Source organism: Sphaeramia orbicularis, chromosome 13 (genome assembly GCF_902148855.1).
Source record: "Sphaeramia orbicularis chromosome 13, fSphaOr1.1, whole genome shotgun sequence".
Lineage (NCBI taxonomy): Eukaryota > Metazoa > Chordata > Actinopteri > Kurtiformes > Apogonidae > Sphaeramia > Sphaeramia orbicularis.
In genome coordinates, this window is record NC_043969.1 from 30,613,340 (window position 1) to 30,632,058 (window position 18,719).

At 38.2% G+C, this 18,719-nt stretch overlaps 1 protein-coding gene and 1 long non-coding RNA gene across 3 annotated transcripts in view; one reads left to right on the forward strand and one right to left on the reverse strand.

Annotated features, from left to right (window-relative positions):
• Window positions 1-901: 901 nt before the first annotated feature.
• On the forward strand, window positions 902-16,885 carry LOC115432003 (uncharacterized). Its single transcript, XR_003937154.1, has 3 exons — window positions 902-1,100; window positions 6,182-6,188; window positions 16,872-16,885. It is a non-coding gene; the product is annotated as an uncharacterized LOC115432003 (long non-coding RNA).
• LOC115432002 (CD166 antigen homolog) overlaps window positions 2,319-18,719 on the reverse strand; it is a 36,580-nt gene continuing 20,179 nt past the window's right edge. The window contains exons 2-16 of one of the 2 annotated variants that reach the window (XM_030152760.1): window positions 16,341-16,444; window positions 15,903-16,116; window positions 15,692-15,756; window positions 15,183-15,270; window positions 14,794-14,967; window positions 13,360-13,484; window positions 13,089-13,221; window positions 12,626-12,738; window positions 12,415-12,541; window positions 12,185-12,306; window positions 7,227-7,359; window positions 4,933-4,962; window positions 4,366-4,477; window positions 3,725-3,860; window positions 2,319-3,619 (exon numbers count right to left, since the gene is read on the reverse strand). In XM_030152760.1, coding sequence (XP_030008620.1) covers window positions 3,758-3,860; window positions 4,366-4,477; window positions 4,933-4,962; window positions 7,227-7,359; window positions 12,185-12,306; window positions 12,415-12,541; window positions 12,626-12,738; window positions 13,089-13,221; window positions 13,360-13,484; window positions 14,794-14,967; window positions 15,183-15,270; window positions 15,692-15,756; window positions 15,903-16,116; window positions 16,341-16,444 — 1,643 coding nt within the window. In that variant the 3' untranslated portion in view covers window positions 2,319-3,619; window positions 3,725-3,757. The remainder of the gene's footprint in view (window positions 3,620-3,724; window positions 3,861-4,365; window positions 4,478-4,932; window positions 4,963-7,226; window positions 7,360-12,184; window positions 12,307-12,414; window positions 12,542-12,625; window positions 12,739-13,088; window positions 13,222-13,359; window positions 13,485-14,793; window positions 14,968-15,182; window positions 15,271-15,691; window positions 15,757-15,902; window positions 16,117-16,340; window positions 16,445-18,719) is intronic. The other variant, XM_030152762.1, reaches the window with a different exon arrangement.

Here is an 18,719-nt window from a genome sequence, read left to right on the forward strand (position 1 = left end):
TCCAGATTCATAAGTAACTGAAGTAATGCTTATTTTTGTGTCCTTACGGCCTCTGTGAATGTGCACATGGTAATGTTTTGTTTCAGCATTTTTAAGCACAATAAAGTACAAAAAGTACAATAAAGCACAAAAAGATAATTAACTTTATTGTTGGTTATTATTGGTGTGACACTTTAAAGTGTGAATGGTTTTTCATAATTTATAATGAAAGAAAAAAAAACACAAGATATATGGCTATAAACATCCAACAGCGAATGAAGATACTTTCATCTGTCATTTTTTAGATGTTTTTTCACACCATAGGTCTCTTTAAAAAGTTAATACAAAGAAAAAATGAGCATAATTCATTTCTGCTGTTTCATAATTCATCAATTACTGTTCATGGTTGATGTTCAGTGTGAATGTCATCAATAAATGCGCCCTGACAAAACAACTTGACAAAATGACACTGTCACATGGGGAACTTCTTGTATCAAAAACTGCAACAAGTGTTTTTCACCAAAAAAAATGTGTTAATAAGTCAGTGCCTTCCCCTGGATAATTACTGCAGTGATTAATATGTCACCCATGTCATAAGACATATCCTGTGGTTCTGGAAAAAAATGTGTTTCAGAAGGATCACATTATTGGCCTTTAACAAGCAAAGTGGCTAAAACTAAGACTGGGTTGAAAGCTGTCCAACACACAATTAAACCTGGCAGGATAATGGGAAACCATCATCCTCGAGGAAAAAATGTGGTCAGAAAAAAATCTTAAATGATCTTGGTCAAAGATCATATTTGGTGGTATCAAATCATAGAACAATCATTATAAGAGCACTATAATAAAAGCACTTGTACATGCACAGTGTGAACAGAACTAATGAGATTAGGACTAAAAGCTGTGTAGCCTTAAGAAATGGACACATCAGTGAGAATAATCAGCAAAAAAGGCCCCAGTTTTCAAGAGAGCATAAAGAATAGAGTCCAGATTGGCCCTGTTCCAGAGTAATGGGCACATCACGGTGAGAAGAGAGGAGGATGAAGTCATTACCCATCATGCCTAGTGCCTACAGCACAAGCCTGTGGGGGAAGCGTTATGATCTGGGGCTGTTTCAGCTGGTCAGGTCTAGGTTCAACAATGTTATGAGTCCATAAAATGAGGTCACTTGAGCCTGAATAGTACTGAAGGATCAGGTCTGAACATCAGCGGATTCTTTCGTCCCTGATGCCACAGACATATCCCAAGATGACAGTATCAGGGTTCATCAGGATCAGGTTGTAAAAGACTGGTTCAGGGAGCATAAGACATCATTATTACACACAGACTGGACAGAGTGATGGAGAAGACTTCATGCAGCTGTCCCACTGTCCATTATCAGTGCATGTTGTTGGCCAAAAATATGGACAGAAATTAATGTTGTGACATTGTACAATCTCGCTGAAATGATGTGGTCTGTATTCAGAGCTAAAGGTGGTCAAATAAAATACAGAGGAATGGGACTTTTTTGGCCGGACTGTAAATAATCATATATAACTGTATGATGCTTTAATATTCACTCATACATTGATGAATAATGTTTTAACATAATGTAATTATTTATGAATACAATTACATACACTGTAAATAGTGCAGACTTTTACATTTCTTGTTTTGTAGTTACACCAGTTGACATTTTCTGGTTCATTTATTCTGTTTGTAAAAAAAAAAAAAAAAAAAAAAAAAAAAAACCTTTGAGTAAATGCAACCGATACAGAATACAGTTTTACACCTCAACAAATCTCATACATGCATTTAAAACAAGCTCTGAAAATGTTTTTTAGTAGGTCATCTTGCCAGTCCTTATTTTTGTGTGAATGCCGATTTCATTACAGAGAAAACAAGAGTAAACCTTGGGAAATCATCTCTTTTTCTCAGTCTTTTGGTAACAAAAAAAAGTTGACATTTTGCTTTCTTTCTCTCCATCTGACAGTTTGACTCCTTCTTTGGAAAAGTATACAAATAAAAAGAAGAGAGTGCTCTGATTTGGGTTGCTCTTTATTTAAAAAGATAAAACAGTGTGTCACTAAGTAAGTAATTGAAAAAAGGTCACAACATAATATCCAACGGACATAACTTTTCCAAATGTACACTTTATTTTAAACAAAAGTACAAAAACAAACATCAGATATTTACAATACTTGCATGGCAATGTTCACTCTCTTTGGTCATTCTTCCAATTTGATGGTTTTACACAAAGTAGGCAACAAACAGCAGCTTGATATTCTGAAATGATCACATGCTGAATTTATTACTCAACTCGATGCTGAGGAACCTACTGACCATTCAGAACTTAATTTTTAAGTCCGCAATCCATTTATGAACTGTTTGAATCCGAGATCGCAATTTAGAGACAGTTGAGTTTTGCCTACCAGGACAATCAACCTTGTACAATATAAATAGCTAAAAGAAAACTAAAGTCACGTACTTCACAATTACATCCTGGTGTGATATATTTTCAAATTTAGGAAAACGCTTGTAAGGGACCAAATTGTGACATGTACAGCTGCATGTATTCCATTGTATTCTACACAAATCAGACATGAAAACATGAATCCTAGTGCACATCACAAACTGAAGCAACAACAGGTAGATTCGCAAAAGAAGGCAAACATACTAACACGACTTGAATGATCTGTCCACTCTGTGCTCGATCCATTAAAAAAAAAAAAAGGATGACTTTCAATACTATAGAGTCAAGCACAGATTCAAGAATCCTTCCAGTAACTTTATGTAAAACAATCTGTGGCATCAAATTAAAGGTGTTACAACATGCTCTCCATTCTCTCAATAATCTACCTGTGTGTGTTATACAGTGGTTATGTCCAATGTACAGTACATTTGTAAAACAGACAGCAAAATTAACTGAGTTTCTTTCATTTTCTCTCTTTCTGGTACTTTGCAAAAAAGATACACACAACCAAAGAACAAACATGTGGCACATAACCTGTTTCCTGCAATGTAAATCACATGACCATCTATAACTAATGTCGAGTATAACAATATACCCTTAGCCCTTTCAGGAATCCACTTATTTTCAACATTTTTGTGCCTGAATGAACAAAATGAAAATGTATGCACAAATAAACACACTTATTACAATGATGTTAAAGGCAGAGGCTGTTTGACTGTGGTGACATGAAACTAAGAAGCAATGGCGGTGAAGCGTCCCTCGGTTCTTGCTTTGAGGGACAAAGAGTCAAACATTAGACTAATGCAGGCCTAAACATCCTTACAGCAAAGGCAACTGGTCTAGAAGTAACTTTACTTGCATCAACTAATGAAACCAAAAAGATCTGCATTTTCTCAGGTTCCAAAATTTCATTCTAACAAACATAAATCCTAATAGTCGACAGTTTTACACACTGATCAGTAGTGCAGACGAGTTATGTATATCACATACAGTATCCATTCATTTTTTTTAAGAATGGATGGTGGGGGGTAGGTGGGTTGAGGGGCTCGGGGGGTTTGGATATGCTTTTTAGTAAAATTCTCCCTGAAACCAAATCCAAACTGTCTTCATCCCAATGTACACTCACGTTTTTTGTTTTTTTTCCCAAAGACAGAAGTGAAGAGAAATGTGCAAAGTTCCATGTTCTCACTGCAAAAAACGATACAAAACACCTGATTAGAACAAGGTTAGCTGAAATACAAAGAATAGAATAGAAGTATTTTATGTACGTGCATCCACTGACTGATCCACTACCTTTCACATTCCCAAACGATGGTTGCGGTTTCTTTACACCTCAGCTTTTTGGCTGTTCTCCTCCACTTTTTCCTCCAGTTTTTTCTCCTCCTCAGAAGAGCCATTCTCCTTTTCACCAGTCTTCCAACTTCCTTGTCTTTACAGAGAGTAAAGTCATTTAATATACTGATAAAACATCACTTCCCGCCAACAACATATGGTGGTTTCTTTATCACACTGGCAGAATTAACCATTTTATAACAGAGTGGAAGCTGTATTTACATCTATTTGCACTCATTTAAGTTCACCTGATAGTAAAAAAAAATAATTAAAAGAAAATTTCAACAGTACATATTCCTTTTATTTACATAGGATCCTCATAAGTTATCAGCAACAACTATATACATTAGTGATATGAGCAAACTAAATAATAAATACACTTTCAGTAAAATCCATTCTTTTATTAATTCATAGGGATTTCAATTTTGACCCATTATTGTATCTTAACTACAGCCACTTCTGACTTAATTTTTCTTGATTAGTGACCAGAATTTGGTGACTACTTTTAACCTGGAAGCATCTTCCTTTCAGACCAGTGTACTTGTCTCTTATCAATTATTTCCAAGTGTCCAACTGTCATATTTTACACAGTATGTTCTTACTTGGATTTCTTCATGTAAACCCAGTATGCTAGGCCTACAACCAGAGTGGCGATGAGAAGACCAACCACTACTCCGACCACCAGTTTGGTTTGGTCACTATCATCCGACTGATCTGTAACAAAGCCAAATGGAGAATTCAGAGACATGGGAGGCACATTTCACTGTAGAGCTCCGGCTGGAATTCATATAAATGTAGAGCGAGGAAAAAAATCGTTATATGTAATTAATGCATTGATGAATGGACACATACGCACTGTATATGATTATGAATCATTGAGTTTATATGTAAAAGGCAGATTGTCTTATGTCTTGACTCAATTATCCGCCAATGATGTTGACATTTTTGTCAGGATGCTGGTAGTTTCATTCCTTCTCCACCTTCAGATGTATGCTTTAATTATCAGAAACACACTGTCCAAAGATTGATTTTCCTGTTTCTCAGTACAAGGGGGTGTTAAGGGTAAATATTTGGCTTCTTTTCCATCAACAGCATTTATTCCCCTTGAGTCTCCACTCATCCCCCCCCTTCCCATCGTTTCTTACAAGCAAAAGACCACTACAACTTACCTTGTTTATCCATTCTCACCTCCTCAAATACTGAAATCAGATATAAAATAAAAAATTAACGTCCAACCAACTTAAAAAAAACCAAACTTGTCCAGAAGTTGTTTAACAAGCCAAAGAAAAAAGTCTCTATTCTACGACCACCACTACGTCTACAGTACTTTGCATGCAAATAATTCAGAGAGGAGACAGATTAGGTCCAGCATCCCAACATACGAGAGAGGAAAAGAGAGGTGAAGTGCCATCCCAAACACACAAGAATGAGTAAGTAAGACAGAGAAAACATGGTATTAATACTGCACCAAGTGTGCACAGTGGTAAGTGCATGCATACAGCTGGTAACACATAACAAAAGGTATCAGTACAATGATGCTGCAAAGTGAACAAAGTGAAACCTCACTCAGGGATTAACAGAAAACCTTTGTAAAAACCTGGACAGCTCATATGAGATACCGTGTCCTTATTCTAATTGAACCTCACAAGCCTTACTGGAACATCTTTGTTTTTGTGGAGGCATTTTATCTTCAACTATACTCAGTGACCTTAAAAACGCACAATTTTGAAACAGAAAAAATTGGCGTAAACCTTCAGAAATGTCAGACACTATTTACTGTTTTTACCAAGTCGTCACGCTTAACCCACTACGACCTAAACAACATCCACTGATCTAAAAATGCGTAAAATTTTTTGATCCATTAATCCTATTAATACATATATTCACAATAACACAGATAAAGTTCAGTTTAACAGTTTTTCATCTTTTCAGCATCGTCAGATGTCTTGTCTGTCTTGTTTGGACATTCTGAGGCTCTGTAGTGAAGATGGAAACACTTTCATCTTCTGTAATATTGATTTACCAATAAAAGTAATGGCAGTGGTTATAGATGCTTGTTTTTATGTTCAGTCAATGATATATTTTTTCTGAAAAACACACTTTCTCCTCAGTTTTTGCTGTTTTGATATGCTAACCTTTGAATTTGCACTTAGCTTTTATGAACATCTATATTATCAGCAAATTAAATCTAGTAAAATATCTGATTTTCACTGGAAAATGCAAAATGCAGAGTAATATTATAATAACTTGTGATATTATAATAAATGGTGATAAGTCAGTTGGGAAAGAACACTAAACCAGACCATGATCTGAAATAACTTGGATTTGGCTATGTCTACAGGTACAGTATATTTGATCTTATGTATTGCCTGTATTGGCTGTATGTGACTTAAATGATTCTGATTCTGTTTCTGAAAGGTGAAATGTAGAGAAGAAAAAAAGAGAAAACTCATTTGAACGTTGCCACAAAAACAGTCGTAGGTCTTTAAGGGTTGAAAGACTTGTGTTAACAATAAATCAGTCTGCTCAGCTTGTACAAAATCCAGTAATATTTTCAAAGTCAGGATTAATCCACATGTTGTTTGTGACTTATACTCAAAAACCAGTCCCTATAAAAACCAGAGTAAAAACACACTAATCATATCTGCTGTCATCATGAGAACAAACCAATGTGAACGTATCATCGGTATTCTACTAGCGGGGTGTACAGACAGCTGTAGCCAGACACTTTAGAGCTCATCACCGCACTATATCACGTCTAAATAGATGTTATAGACAGACTGGCAGCATCGTAGATCAACTTCACAGCAGCCATCCACATGCTACAATTCACTATATCCGCCTGGCACATCTCTGAGATGGGTTCTTGTCATCTGCTGTGACAGTAGCTGAGACTCTGAGACTCACACATTCAATACACTGCTTCAGGCCGGTGGCGGTCATACATGATAGTGACGGTGAAAATTCCATCACCATTTGAACATCTCTAATTTCATGATAATTACAGCCATTACATGACCTGTAACTATCTTGATTTGTGTTTATGAATTGATTACTCAATAAACATTTACACAAATTTCTATTTTTGGCCTGAAATGTCTACAAGTCATCAATTTCAGACTGATTATTCATTGTGCGTTTTTAATGTCCTCCAGTATAATATTGACCTTTTTTGAGGGAGTGACTTGTTTATATAAAACAGACACAGAATTGGCGGCTGCACTAACAGTATGAAATCACATTTTATCAGAGGATAAAAAAAAACAAACAAGTGTGTAACAGGTTTATTCTCTGGTACATAGCTGTTAAATTACACCAATATTTAATGTACAATATTTCAATATTATCCCAAGAGAACATGCAGACAGAGTTAGTGAGCAGAGAAAGGCGGATTACTGTGTTATGTTTTAGAAAAAACAGAAAACGGAGAGCGGTGAAGGCTTTATTACCACATGGTACTTACGGGGTGAGACATCTATAACCTTGGTGTCCTTGCCAAACTCATTGGAGACTGTACAGGAGACAGACAGGTTTGCAGTAGGCACAACTGTGATCTTGTGCCTTATCTTTCCATTGATAAAAGGACTCTCATCAAGCTGAAATATAAATGTGGGGAGAAAAAACAAACCAAAACATCAGGATTGCATTATATTAACGTAAAAACCAAAAAGTGAATGGGGAACCATTCTCTGCCTGTAGGGGGCGATGTTGGATTGATATGTAACTCCATGACAAAGACTGTGTGCATGCCTCTGGGATATAGACAGTGGAGTCTCAGAGGAAAACCCCAGACACAAAGACGAACTGCCAACACCCTTTTCACATCCTTTACATATAAAAGAGGATGCAGCAATTTTGTAAATATCCATTTCTGAGATTGTATTCAAATCCTATGTTGTTGTCTCTGTTAAAGGCTTTAAATAACGCACTTTGAACTTCATTGCAAAGTGGACAAGCGCGTTATCTCTGAAATGTATTGTGTCTCAGTGAAAGAGTTCTGTGCACCTTTGTAGTCGATTAATTATTGCACACTAGTTCAGGTTTTCAGTTTATTCTGAAGCTGGGCACCGGACTGAAAGAACTCTAACCATCCTGCACAAATAGTCTTTTACAAGCACATGCACACATACACCCACATACCCACATACTCATATGCAATTCACATTGCTTCACTGAGTGGTCCTGCTATCGCACACATTCTAACAAGGGGGAAAAAAGACCATTTTTGTCTTTGTGACAGTCTGTTCCAAAACACTGGAGTTGAGCATCAGAGAAAATGAAGAAATGTATTTTCACTCAGTGCGTTTTGAAAAACTGAGCCCAGGCACCTAAAAATGTTTGGACCAGAGAAGTTCAAAAGTATGACAGCTGGGAAAAATACTAACAGCACAAACCTCTATGCACATAACAGGGAGTATTCAGTCACCCTGCAGTACACTGAGCTGCAAAACAAAGCATGAATTGCCTCAGGATGAAGACATTGGCAAACCTTGAATTTGTTTGTGTCCAGTGAGATATTGGCTTTATGCAGTCACGACTTGCCATCTCTGCTGGTGTTATTTATTGGCATGTTGTGTGGAACAGGGTCATTATATGAGGTGTGTCAGAAAAGTTCCAGGACTGGTGTCACAAGATATATTTCAAATCCAAACTACAAACTACAAGTTTTCCTCCTAAAAGTAATCCCCCTGGAGTCTAACGCACTTTCCCAGCCTTCTCTGCAGCGCCTCCATGCACTCCTGGAAGGATTCTTCCGGGATCCTCCACAGCTCCATCATCACGGACATCTTGATGTTTTCCATGTCTTCAAAATGGGTCCCCTTGATGACCCCCTTCAACTTGGGGAAGAGGAAAAAATCACACGAACCCAGGTCGGGTGAGTAGGGAGGTTACTTCAGCACGGCAATGTTCTTCTAGGCCAGGAACTGTCGGATGCTCAGGGCATTGTGAGTAGGTGCGTTGTCACGGTAAAGCAGCCACAAGTTGTCCTGCTGCAACTCTCATCTCTTCTCGTGCACTGAATGAAGCAAACACCGCAGGATCTCTTTGTAAATGTGCTGGTTGATCGTCTGGCCCTGCGGCAAGAACTCGCAGTGGACGATGCCCCTCATATTGAAGATCAACATACCTTTGACTTTGGACTTCTCCTGCTTTCTTTGTCTAGCTTTTTTCGGCCTTGGGGATGTCAGACTCTTCCACTGAAGGCTCTGGCAATTGGTCTCCGGGTCGTACTAGAACATTCATGACTCATCACCAGTGATTACTCTCCCTAGCAAGTCTGGTTCGGTTTCAAGATGCTCGAGGATGTCCTGACACACTTGCGGGCATCAATCCTTCTGGTCATAGTTTGGCAGTTATAAAAGCATGTGGAAAAAAATTCAATGGCTGCAGAGAGCTGAGATCACACTTATATACTACAGGTTGATTTCTTTGAGGGGGAAAACTTGTAGTTTGTATTTTGGATTTGAAATATATCTTTTGACACCAGTCGTGCAACATTTCTGACACACCTTGTATATATAAAACTACTTTATGATTCAGTGACTCACTCTTCAGCATATAAACATATGATTTCAAGCATCATTTTTGTAACATGGTACCCAAATTGCTTTAAACATAATCACCAAGTACATCCTCAGACAATTTCCAGAGGTCAAAATTGATCTTTGATTTGCTTTCTGAAAACAGACAACATCAAAGTCCTTCCCACTCAGCTGCCTAAAGATGTATTGCACTTTGTTGCTGCAGGAGAAATCTGTCACAATGGTCGACCATTGTCAGACTATGAATTTGTGTCAACTTGTACTGACTTATCTGAAAAATACTGTCTACTTTAAAGGAAAAGATATCAAAAACCCTCAAAGCCTTCAGAATGATGACTTCCTTGAAAAATGTAGGGCTACATTCAGACTTCAGGCAATAGTGACCCTGTGTTTTTGCCCATATGTGATTCAGATTGGTTTTTTCATAACAGTGTGAATAGCACAAATCATATGTACAGTACATTCACAATCATTCAGTTCTGATTTGGACACCATCAATATATGGTCCATGAACTGTGTGAATTCACGCATTTTCTACCTCACTCTAGATTGACATTCATCATAATTCTGTAACTTGTGCACACATGGAAGACAGCTGTGATAGAGGTAGTCAGTTGAACAGAGAGGTGTTTGACCTCAGAAGTACTTATTGTGCCATTTTGGTACTATCAGACCTTGAAGGGACATGTTACCAATGTGTGTTTGCAAGAACACTGAAAGACAGTAGCAGCTATTGCTTCACAAAACAACAGAATCAAATCTTTTGTCCTCATTATCCTGAATTTGCAGGATTCTGTTGCACATCATATTATAAATGAAGCCAATACAAACTTCAGCAGGTTCTATGTTTACTTCCACACTGTATGTTGTTTGCCATAGCTTGTTCTTTTAAAAGGTAAAGGTTTAAGGCTAACTCACTTTATTTGTGTCTGAATTTCCCTGTAAGGAAATTCAGTCTCTGCATTATACCTATCCTAGTGCATACACACACAGTACCTTGCATTAACATTAGCACAGGTAGCATGGCAGGAGCAGTGAGCTGCCACCGACAGCACTTGGGGACCAACTCCAGATCTACATCAGTCCTGTGGTCAGGGGCACCAACAGGAGAGTTAAGCTATATGTACCTGTTTTTAATGGCAGGGGAAACCGGAGCACCCAGAGGAAACCCATGTGGTGTGGAGATAACAGGTAAATCAGCTGACATTTTACACATGCAGGTCAGTTCAGAAACATGACCACCTCACACTAAAACCTAACATGGGCCACATTCAAAAAAATCTGCAGAGAAAAGTCAAAAAAGAATTGTACAATAAGTCTGAATTAGTTTCATTCTGTATGAAAGTGGCCTAGAGTGGTCAACTTCTCATTTACAGTTAGAGACTCACCAACATGATTTGGAATCTATAAAACCATGTGATTGTTAAAGCTGGATGAGCTGAATGTATGGTGAAAAAAAACCCACCAGACTGAGTATACATACTTTCCTTTTGCAGCTCCCTCCTCTCCAAATAAAAAGATCAACTAGCGTAGACCTCCGCCAAGGCAGATTAGCCCCTCCCCCCCAATCACCACCAAAATTTAATCATTTGTTCCTTGTGCCAGTATCAACATTTCCTGAAAATTTCATGAAAATCCTTCCATAACTTTTAGAGTTTCTTGCTAACAGACAGACAAACAAACAAAAAAATCCACCACCCCCCATCACCACCAAAATTCAATCATTTGTTCTTTGTGCCAGTATCAACATTTCCTGAAAATTTCATGAAAATCCGTCCATAACTTTTTGAGTTATCTTGCTAACACACAGACAGACAGACAGCCAGCCACACTAACAAACCCAGATGAAAACATAACCTCCACTGTCCTTGGCGGAGGTAAATATAAAAGATAGATACACCTGTTACTCTTTTATGCTGTTGTGAAATAGTGAAGCCATTTTTTCAAGATTCTGTTTTGAAAAAGAGCAGAGCAATAAAATCAAGTTCATGCTGCATCTCACAGAATCTGATCAGTAATCAATAATTACATATCATAAATAAACTCCACTACCTGTCTGAAAACACCTGTAATTAACCACAAACCTGCATCACTGAGCAGATTTTCCATTACCCGAAAACACAAAGAAAAAATAGTCACAGGAAAAATGATTAGACCATCAAAAGTCATGAAAAACAATGGTTATGCAATCAAGTACTAACTCCTGTGTGTATCATGTGACTAAAACAGACAGAAAAGAAAACATGGAATGCCTAAAAGCACTGTTTTTGGCAGTACAATGCCATAGCTACTGATGTAAGAACTGAAGTGATTTTGGTTATTATCAAGAAAACCATGGAAAATGGCTAGATATCAGCTCTTAAAATAAACTCTTATGAGCTATTTTTGTTGTTATCATTATATTTATCCAAACGAATGTACCTTTAGGTGTACCAGGCATTAAAATGAACAAGAAATTGAAGAAAACAAGGGTGGTCTAATAATTTTTTCTGAGGGTAATTATTAAATTTATGCCCAACAACAGTAAAAAACTATGAAGAACTGCAGCTTTAAGACTGACATCAGGATATTTTCAGTTACGTAACTGTGCTGCAACCTCTAAATATTTAGTGGCTATTACATTTTCCATTGTGAAGTGTGTGATTCAATTCAAGGTTTCTATTAACCTTGAAAATGTAAAGAAATGTGCTGTGACGTGTGAACTTGCAGATATGCTGCTTAGCACACATTAAAAAAAGCTTTTATAAAGACAAGATAAATTTATGTGCAGCTACACTAAGTTGATATCACTGGGTTTACAAACATTTAGTCGTAATTATTATATAGGTATTTTATAGGAGTTAAATTATGATTATCATCATTTTTCATGTGTGCATACCAAGGTGCCATTGATGTTCCAAGAAACAGCTGGTTTAGGAGATCCTTCAGCCTCACAGATTAAAACTTTGTGTTGGCCATTTTCAGCACGTTGTTTAATCAGCTGTTTGATAACTGGAGCACCTAAAAAGGGGGAGGGTTAGTCATTAGATTTATCAGATGAAAAGAAATGACTTGAAATGGATGCATGTCACCCGGGGTTTTGTGTAAAGTCTTAACGCAAGTCCTTACCTTCGACTCCTAGCTCAAAAGATGCTTTTCTGCTGAGGGCCCCCACTGTCACCTCACACTCGTAGAATCCAGAATCAGAGTATGTCAACGCGGTAAACTGGGGCTCTTTGTCCAGTTTAATATTATCCTAATTCAATGAAAATAATATTGGCACCACTGTACAAAGTTGTGTTTATCGATTTCGACTTTGCTGAATGAAGATTTATTTTACCTTAGTCCAGGAGACCTTTGAGTCTCCGGAAGATTCAATCTGGAGAGTTAGAGGCAAGGCTTCACCAGCACTCTTCACAATTTTCCCAGAGGGGCTTAAATTGATGTCTAGGTCTAAAGGAGAGGAGAGGATGGAGAAAAGATGGTTCAGAGGCCTGACAAGGGTCAAAACATTCCTATTGTTAACTACACGACCCGACTCTGGGCTTATAGCTCTGCAGATGCAGCTTGTTAGAGGCACTGTGGTTGACAACACTCCTCTGCACAAAGTATAGGTAGATAGCTGAGCTGACAAAGAGAGACATTAGGACTTTGTTTTCTCCAACAAACTGTTTTCCCTTTTACCGTACATAAGACCGCAGATAGAAAAGGAATTGCACTGACAATTGCGTGGGTAAAACTACATACGTATAGTCATTTCTCTACTCAAAGCATTAGAGAATGGAAATATTTCAGTTTCTTACAATTGACTGTGAGATCGTTGGAGGCTTCCATTGCTGGATTGTCAATAAGTGAGCATTTGTATTCACCAGAAGTGTCACGTGAAACATTTGTAATGGTGTAAGTGTTTTCATTCTCCACTTTCACCACTTCTCCCTTGAAAGACATACAATAAAACAGTGACAGGTGATCAGTTTAGAATGAATTGTGAACAAAACCAGTCTGGCAGCCAACAGAATTCCATAAATACAAAGCTGTGGTGAAGCTCATGAGTGTCTTTGAATGAATGTGTACCTTAAGATGGAAGTTAAAGCTGGTGGGAGCGGGGTTTCCATCCGCCACACACTTCAGAGTCACATTGTCACCTTCTGTCAGAGGATCCTGGGTGATAACCTGAAGGACGATGTTCTCTGTAGAGTCTGTGCACAAAATATGAAACAAAAGGCGTTCAAAATGTATATCTAGTGAACTGTGTGACACAGACAGCTGACAGCACAGGCCAACGCGATATAAACAGAGCTTTAACTCTGTCTCTAAGCTTTGCCCCTTGACCAGGTTGGAAAAGCAACAAAGGAGAAGGCACAATCACAGTCATATTCTGAGATACTCAACCAGACACTTGGTTCAAAGCTCAAGGTTTCTGTTCTACCTGAAACTAACTCTTCACATTTCTTGTAAAACAGACAGACGTCTCAGTACTGATAGATTGTACTTTAAAGGCCATGTTGAGTAGGTAGCATCTATATTTAATGCTACCTTCTGTGTTAATCCCACAACAGCACCCCTGAATCCACACCTAATTCATCGACTGCCACCAAAAAAGCTACTGTTTCTGTTGTCAGTTGTTGCTGAAAGAAAAAAAATCATCTCAATAATAACAGAGGCATCTGTCTGGATGCAGCTGAAGTTTTATACAAGGATTTTCTTGGTCCTTGTTGAAAATTTGTGGCTCAGGAGCTGCTGCTAATGTGGGCTTCAGATGTCTACTGAGACACTGTGGTGTTGAACTATGTCAATAAAATAGCCTTGAATTAGCCTTGAACAGCCTTGAAGTCACACTGAGTTAATTGTGAATATTTTTTTTTTCCATCCAATGCCAGATATCTTCTACCCAGTGATATGTCAAAATCATAGACATTATAAAATGCTTTAATAATTAAACCCCTGAATTCAAAACGGCTCTTGTGTTTGATACATTTTTCAACAAGTAAAATATTTTTATAAGGCTAAGAGTGAAAAGGGAGAGGATCCAATCTTTATTTCAATCAGATCACTCTGGTAGAGTCGCAGAGATGGAAAACCATCTTCCTCCAAGGCTGCATAATCTTTTTTTCTTTGTTTCTGTTTAATTAATACAAAATACTTGAATTTCTAATCCGCACCTGGATTTGGATCTGCAGCAAAACACCCACAGCAATAGGCAAAGGAGAGTTCAGAGAAATGAGTGCAAACATTTGTTGCAACAGGCAGAAAGAAAGTTGAGTTAAGATATACTGTAAGTAAAACAAGTAAAAGAAACAGTGCTGAAAAAAATTCCCAGGTGGGGTTAATAAGGGACTGACTAACTTTCTATGGTCTGGGATGAAAAACCTACATCATCAAGCTTTTTCATCTTTCATGTGAACAAAATTAAGAGCACACTCAGCTCGACTTCAGTCGGTAATTGGTCTGTTTCTAGAAAGCGTATCCATCTGAGTAGTTGTTAGCAGGGTTTGGTTGCAGACTTACAGGTGATAGTAAAGCTCACTGGAGAGGACACAAGCTTCGCATCCGAAATGGGCTGAGTGCTGCAGGTGAACTGGGCATCCGTGTCTTCCTTTTCAGCAGAGTACTCCAGTATGGACGAAGTATTCGAAAGGCCAGTAACAGGGTCTACGTGCACAGATGCTTGGATGGAAATCCCTGGACAGAAAACAAACAAACAAACTGTGAAAACCCTGGCAAGGAAACTATGCTGGTATTACCAGCAACATAACAAATGATGTAAAGCTTTTGTTCCAAGGATATAAGACAAATATATGTAACTGAAATAAATGACATAATGGCCCCAATATGCACAATTCCGTGGGTTGTTGTGTTAGTATTTAAAAATGTGCAACAAGATTAGAAATACAAACCTTTTCCATCAGCCACCAGGATTTTATTATTCTTTAGCCATGTGATATTTGCAGGTGGGTTGGCATTGTGTGCAACACATTCTCCTAACTGGAAAAAAAACAAAAAACAAAAAAAACCTTAGAAAATGGCAAAACCTGCACTCAAAGACAGAACTATTTAGAAAGAAAATCCCGATTTCATGAATCTATAATAAATCCATAGCTTTCAAAATGAGAAAAAAAATCCATGGTCTTTTTAGAAAATACACACCGTCAGACTTCCTACGCAATAGACCATGAAATGCCCAAAGCATTCCTAAAGTCTCTCAGATCCTTTGGGTGTTTTAATTACTGAAGGGGGGCTTCTGCTCTTCACTAATTCATGAGAATCACTTCAAAGAACTCATTACTGTAGTAACATGGCCTATGTTATGCCTCAAGAAACCTCAGTTCAAGTCAAGGGTTTCCCTTGATCGTTTAATGCTTAAAATACTGTAGGGATAAGCAATGCTTGTCATTAAAAACCAAACCTTGGTTAGTTTGCCAATTTCTAGTTCCTCTGCTTTGTCAGAAATCTCCAGGCCTGCCGGCGTCTCTGGAAAAAAAGAAAAATGTGTCAATGAACAATCTGTGTGATTCTAAGTGACTTGTGAGCTGAGAGCTACACGTCACTCACTATGATACATAAATTAAGGTTTTGAGAAAAGTTGACGATTTAGTCTCCTGGCAAACAGCACTTACTGTAAATCACCACATTAACAGGGAACTCTGTGATGTCTGCATCCGTCACGACCATGCAGGTGAAAGTCCTCTGGTCACTCAGCCTGGCTGCAGAAAGCAGCAGGCTGGAGTTGGCTGCCATGCTTACACGGTGCTTGTATTCATCAGTAGCGCTCACTGAGACATTCTGCTGTTTCTTGACCAGAAGGTCTCCTGAAAGTCCATCTCCTTTGTCCTGGATAACAAAGAAGAGTGCACTTGTTACATGTTTGTCACATATGGCATTTGTCTCCAGTTCAATGGAAAATCACAGCACTGCTTATGAGGTGTCATGTGGAGGGACAGATGCATGGTCCACTGCACAGAATATGCACTCAGACGGGGCGTGGTTCAGACATAATAAGTGGGTGTCAGTCGGACTTCGCCATTTTGAATCAATTGACCTCCACTGTGACTTACATATTTCCATTTAGTGATCAGGACATCTGCAGTTATAGCTCCATTGTTGCACGGGATCTCAAGTGTTTCTCCATATACGCCCACAACAGTCTCCAAACCACTGGCTGTAAAATAGAAAAGGAAACATTTTATGAGTTATATCAAGTACTTTTTCAGAGTCTTGTCCAACACAGCATGACATTTTTTTGAATGAAACATTTTCCATGCTATTTCTATGGATGTTTTTGTGATATTTATCAATACCACTTAGTCAAAGAACTGCAGTATCTATAGAGTTCTGCTAATTTTACAGCTCTCTTTGGTAAAAAAAAAAAACTACCTTCCCTGCCCCAAATTTTATTCAAGCATTGCTATGGAGACAAAGTGCTTTTGAGAGGGGGATGGGAAGATGGTGTTCGGAGAAGTGTCCTTATGGGTTGCAATGAGGGGTTAGAGCTGGAGGTCTGCAGGGAAGAAGAGGCTGAACAGTCCAACAGTAAATGAGGTGTTGCTCAGCTTTTCGGTATTTAGATTCACATTTTAGATCACTAGGAGTTCAGGCTGAAGTAAATGCAAGAGGTGCCTGAGTGGAAATGACAGCTGAAGGAACAACTGAAACAGCTCATCAGCTGTTCAGGAAAGTGTATGAGAATAAAGCAATGACCAACCACTGTTCTGTCGAAGTAATAAACGATGTTGCTTCCTGTATATACAATGCAAATGCAAAACAATAAAGAGATTTAAATATTCTGTATCCAGTCAACCATGAAATTGTCTGATAAGAAACAGCAGAAAACTTCAGCGCAGTTCTGCAATGCAACTAAAGTTTTGAGACTAAGTGAAGATAAGTTAAAAGTTGTATTTGTTTTAGTTTAATACTCGCTTGGATCCTGTTTGAATCCAAGTAAATGCTTTTACTCTGGTTACTATTGTCTACACTGGGCCACAGTAACAACTGGGGCCTACAGGCCTATTTGCACAGTTGATTTAATGTCAGGATGAGCAGGCCAGTAACAGGCATAGAAGCTTTGCATCTCCATCTGTTTTACTCTTACTAAACCCCCAATGTCAAGTGTTGTTTTCATTTCAAGACAATTAAACAACTTCATAAAAAAGTTATGTTCTCTTGTAACACTTTGCACAAGACACGAAAGTATCAAACGGCTTGCCTCAACTCAAAATATTCTGCTGCTATTTCTACCCTCCTGACATTCAGCTGAACAAGTTCACACTTACACTTTGCTTGTCACTCATCTTTATGAGCTGTCAACACTGAAACAACATTGAGTCAGACGCTGAGATAACCACAGTCTATAAAGACACGACAGGAAACAAATGGCAAATGCAGGCAAATCTAATAACATGACATCAAACAGACATTAACAACACTACTCCTTAAGTTGTTTCCCTTTGTTGTTACTAATATGACATCCATGCCAAAAATTGTCAACAGCCACAGCAACTTGATCAAAGTTTGCCCAGGCATAGGAACAGTTCTCAGAGACAAGCCATTGATTATCCATTGAGACCACGATTATACATATTGACCTAAACATTGTGGGGCTACTCTGGATTTATTTTTGGTAGGTCTATTTAGGCGAACCTCACTTCCAAAAACCCCAAGGTAGGAACAGGTTAATGCTGGCCACATGAGCACAGAGTAGTAGTAATGCTAAAAAAAATATATGCAGAGGACTGACAGATATAGAAACATCTGATTAGAGTAAAATGCAACTGTTAAAAGTCAAGTGCATTTATGGCAATGACTATAATCAGTACTTGAAGGTATACTCATGAACAAGGACCAGCCTGTGTGGAAATAAAAGCTGTGTAACCCACCAAGTATAAAATACTGAGAAAACATAGATATTGCAGCGTTTCACCCACTTAGATACAATCCCTGCATTCAAATAAGCCTTGGCGACATTTATTACTGACAGCACAGGACAAAACAAACCTCACTGCATTTCAGCTGCTGACAGTTTCACCATGAACGCTTCACCATACACAGGGATCAGCTTTGTCACTTGTTGACTACAGCACAATTAAAACCATTTCCTGCATTGATTGCTGTCTTTGTCCATGATTTGCCACACCTAAAATCGGCTCCTTCCACATTATTAAGTAAATTACAAGGATTAAAAGCTTATTTAGAGTCAAGTCACACAATGATCAGCCTGAATAAGTGATTTTCTTTTATCAAAATGTCACTGGTTTTATTCTGAGCTGCAGGTTTTTAAACCTTCCCTCATATTTTAATGAATATGCATGACCACTTTAAGTTTTGTTATCAAGCACTTGACGAAGGTTGGATTATATGTTATATTTAATAAAAAATGCACCTGTGCGTCTACCTCTCTGTTTCAGCCACATGTGTCAAACAGACGATTGACTGGATTG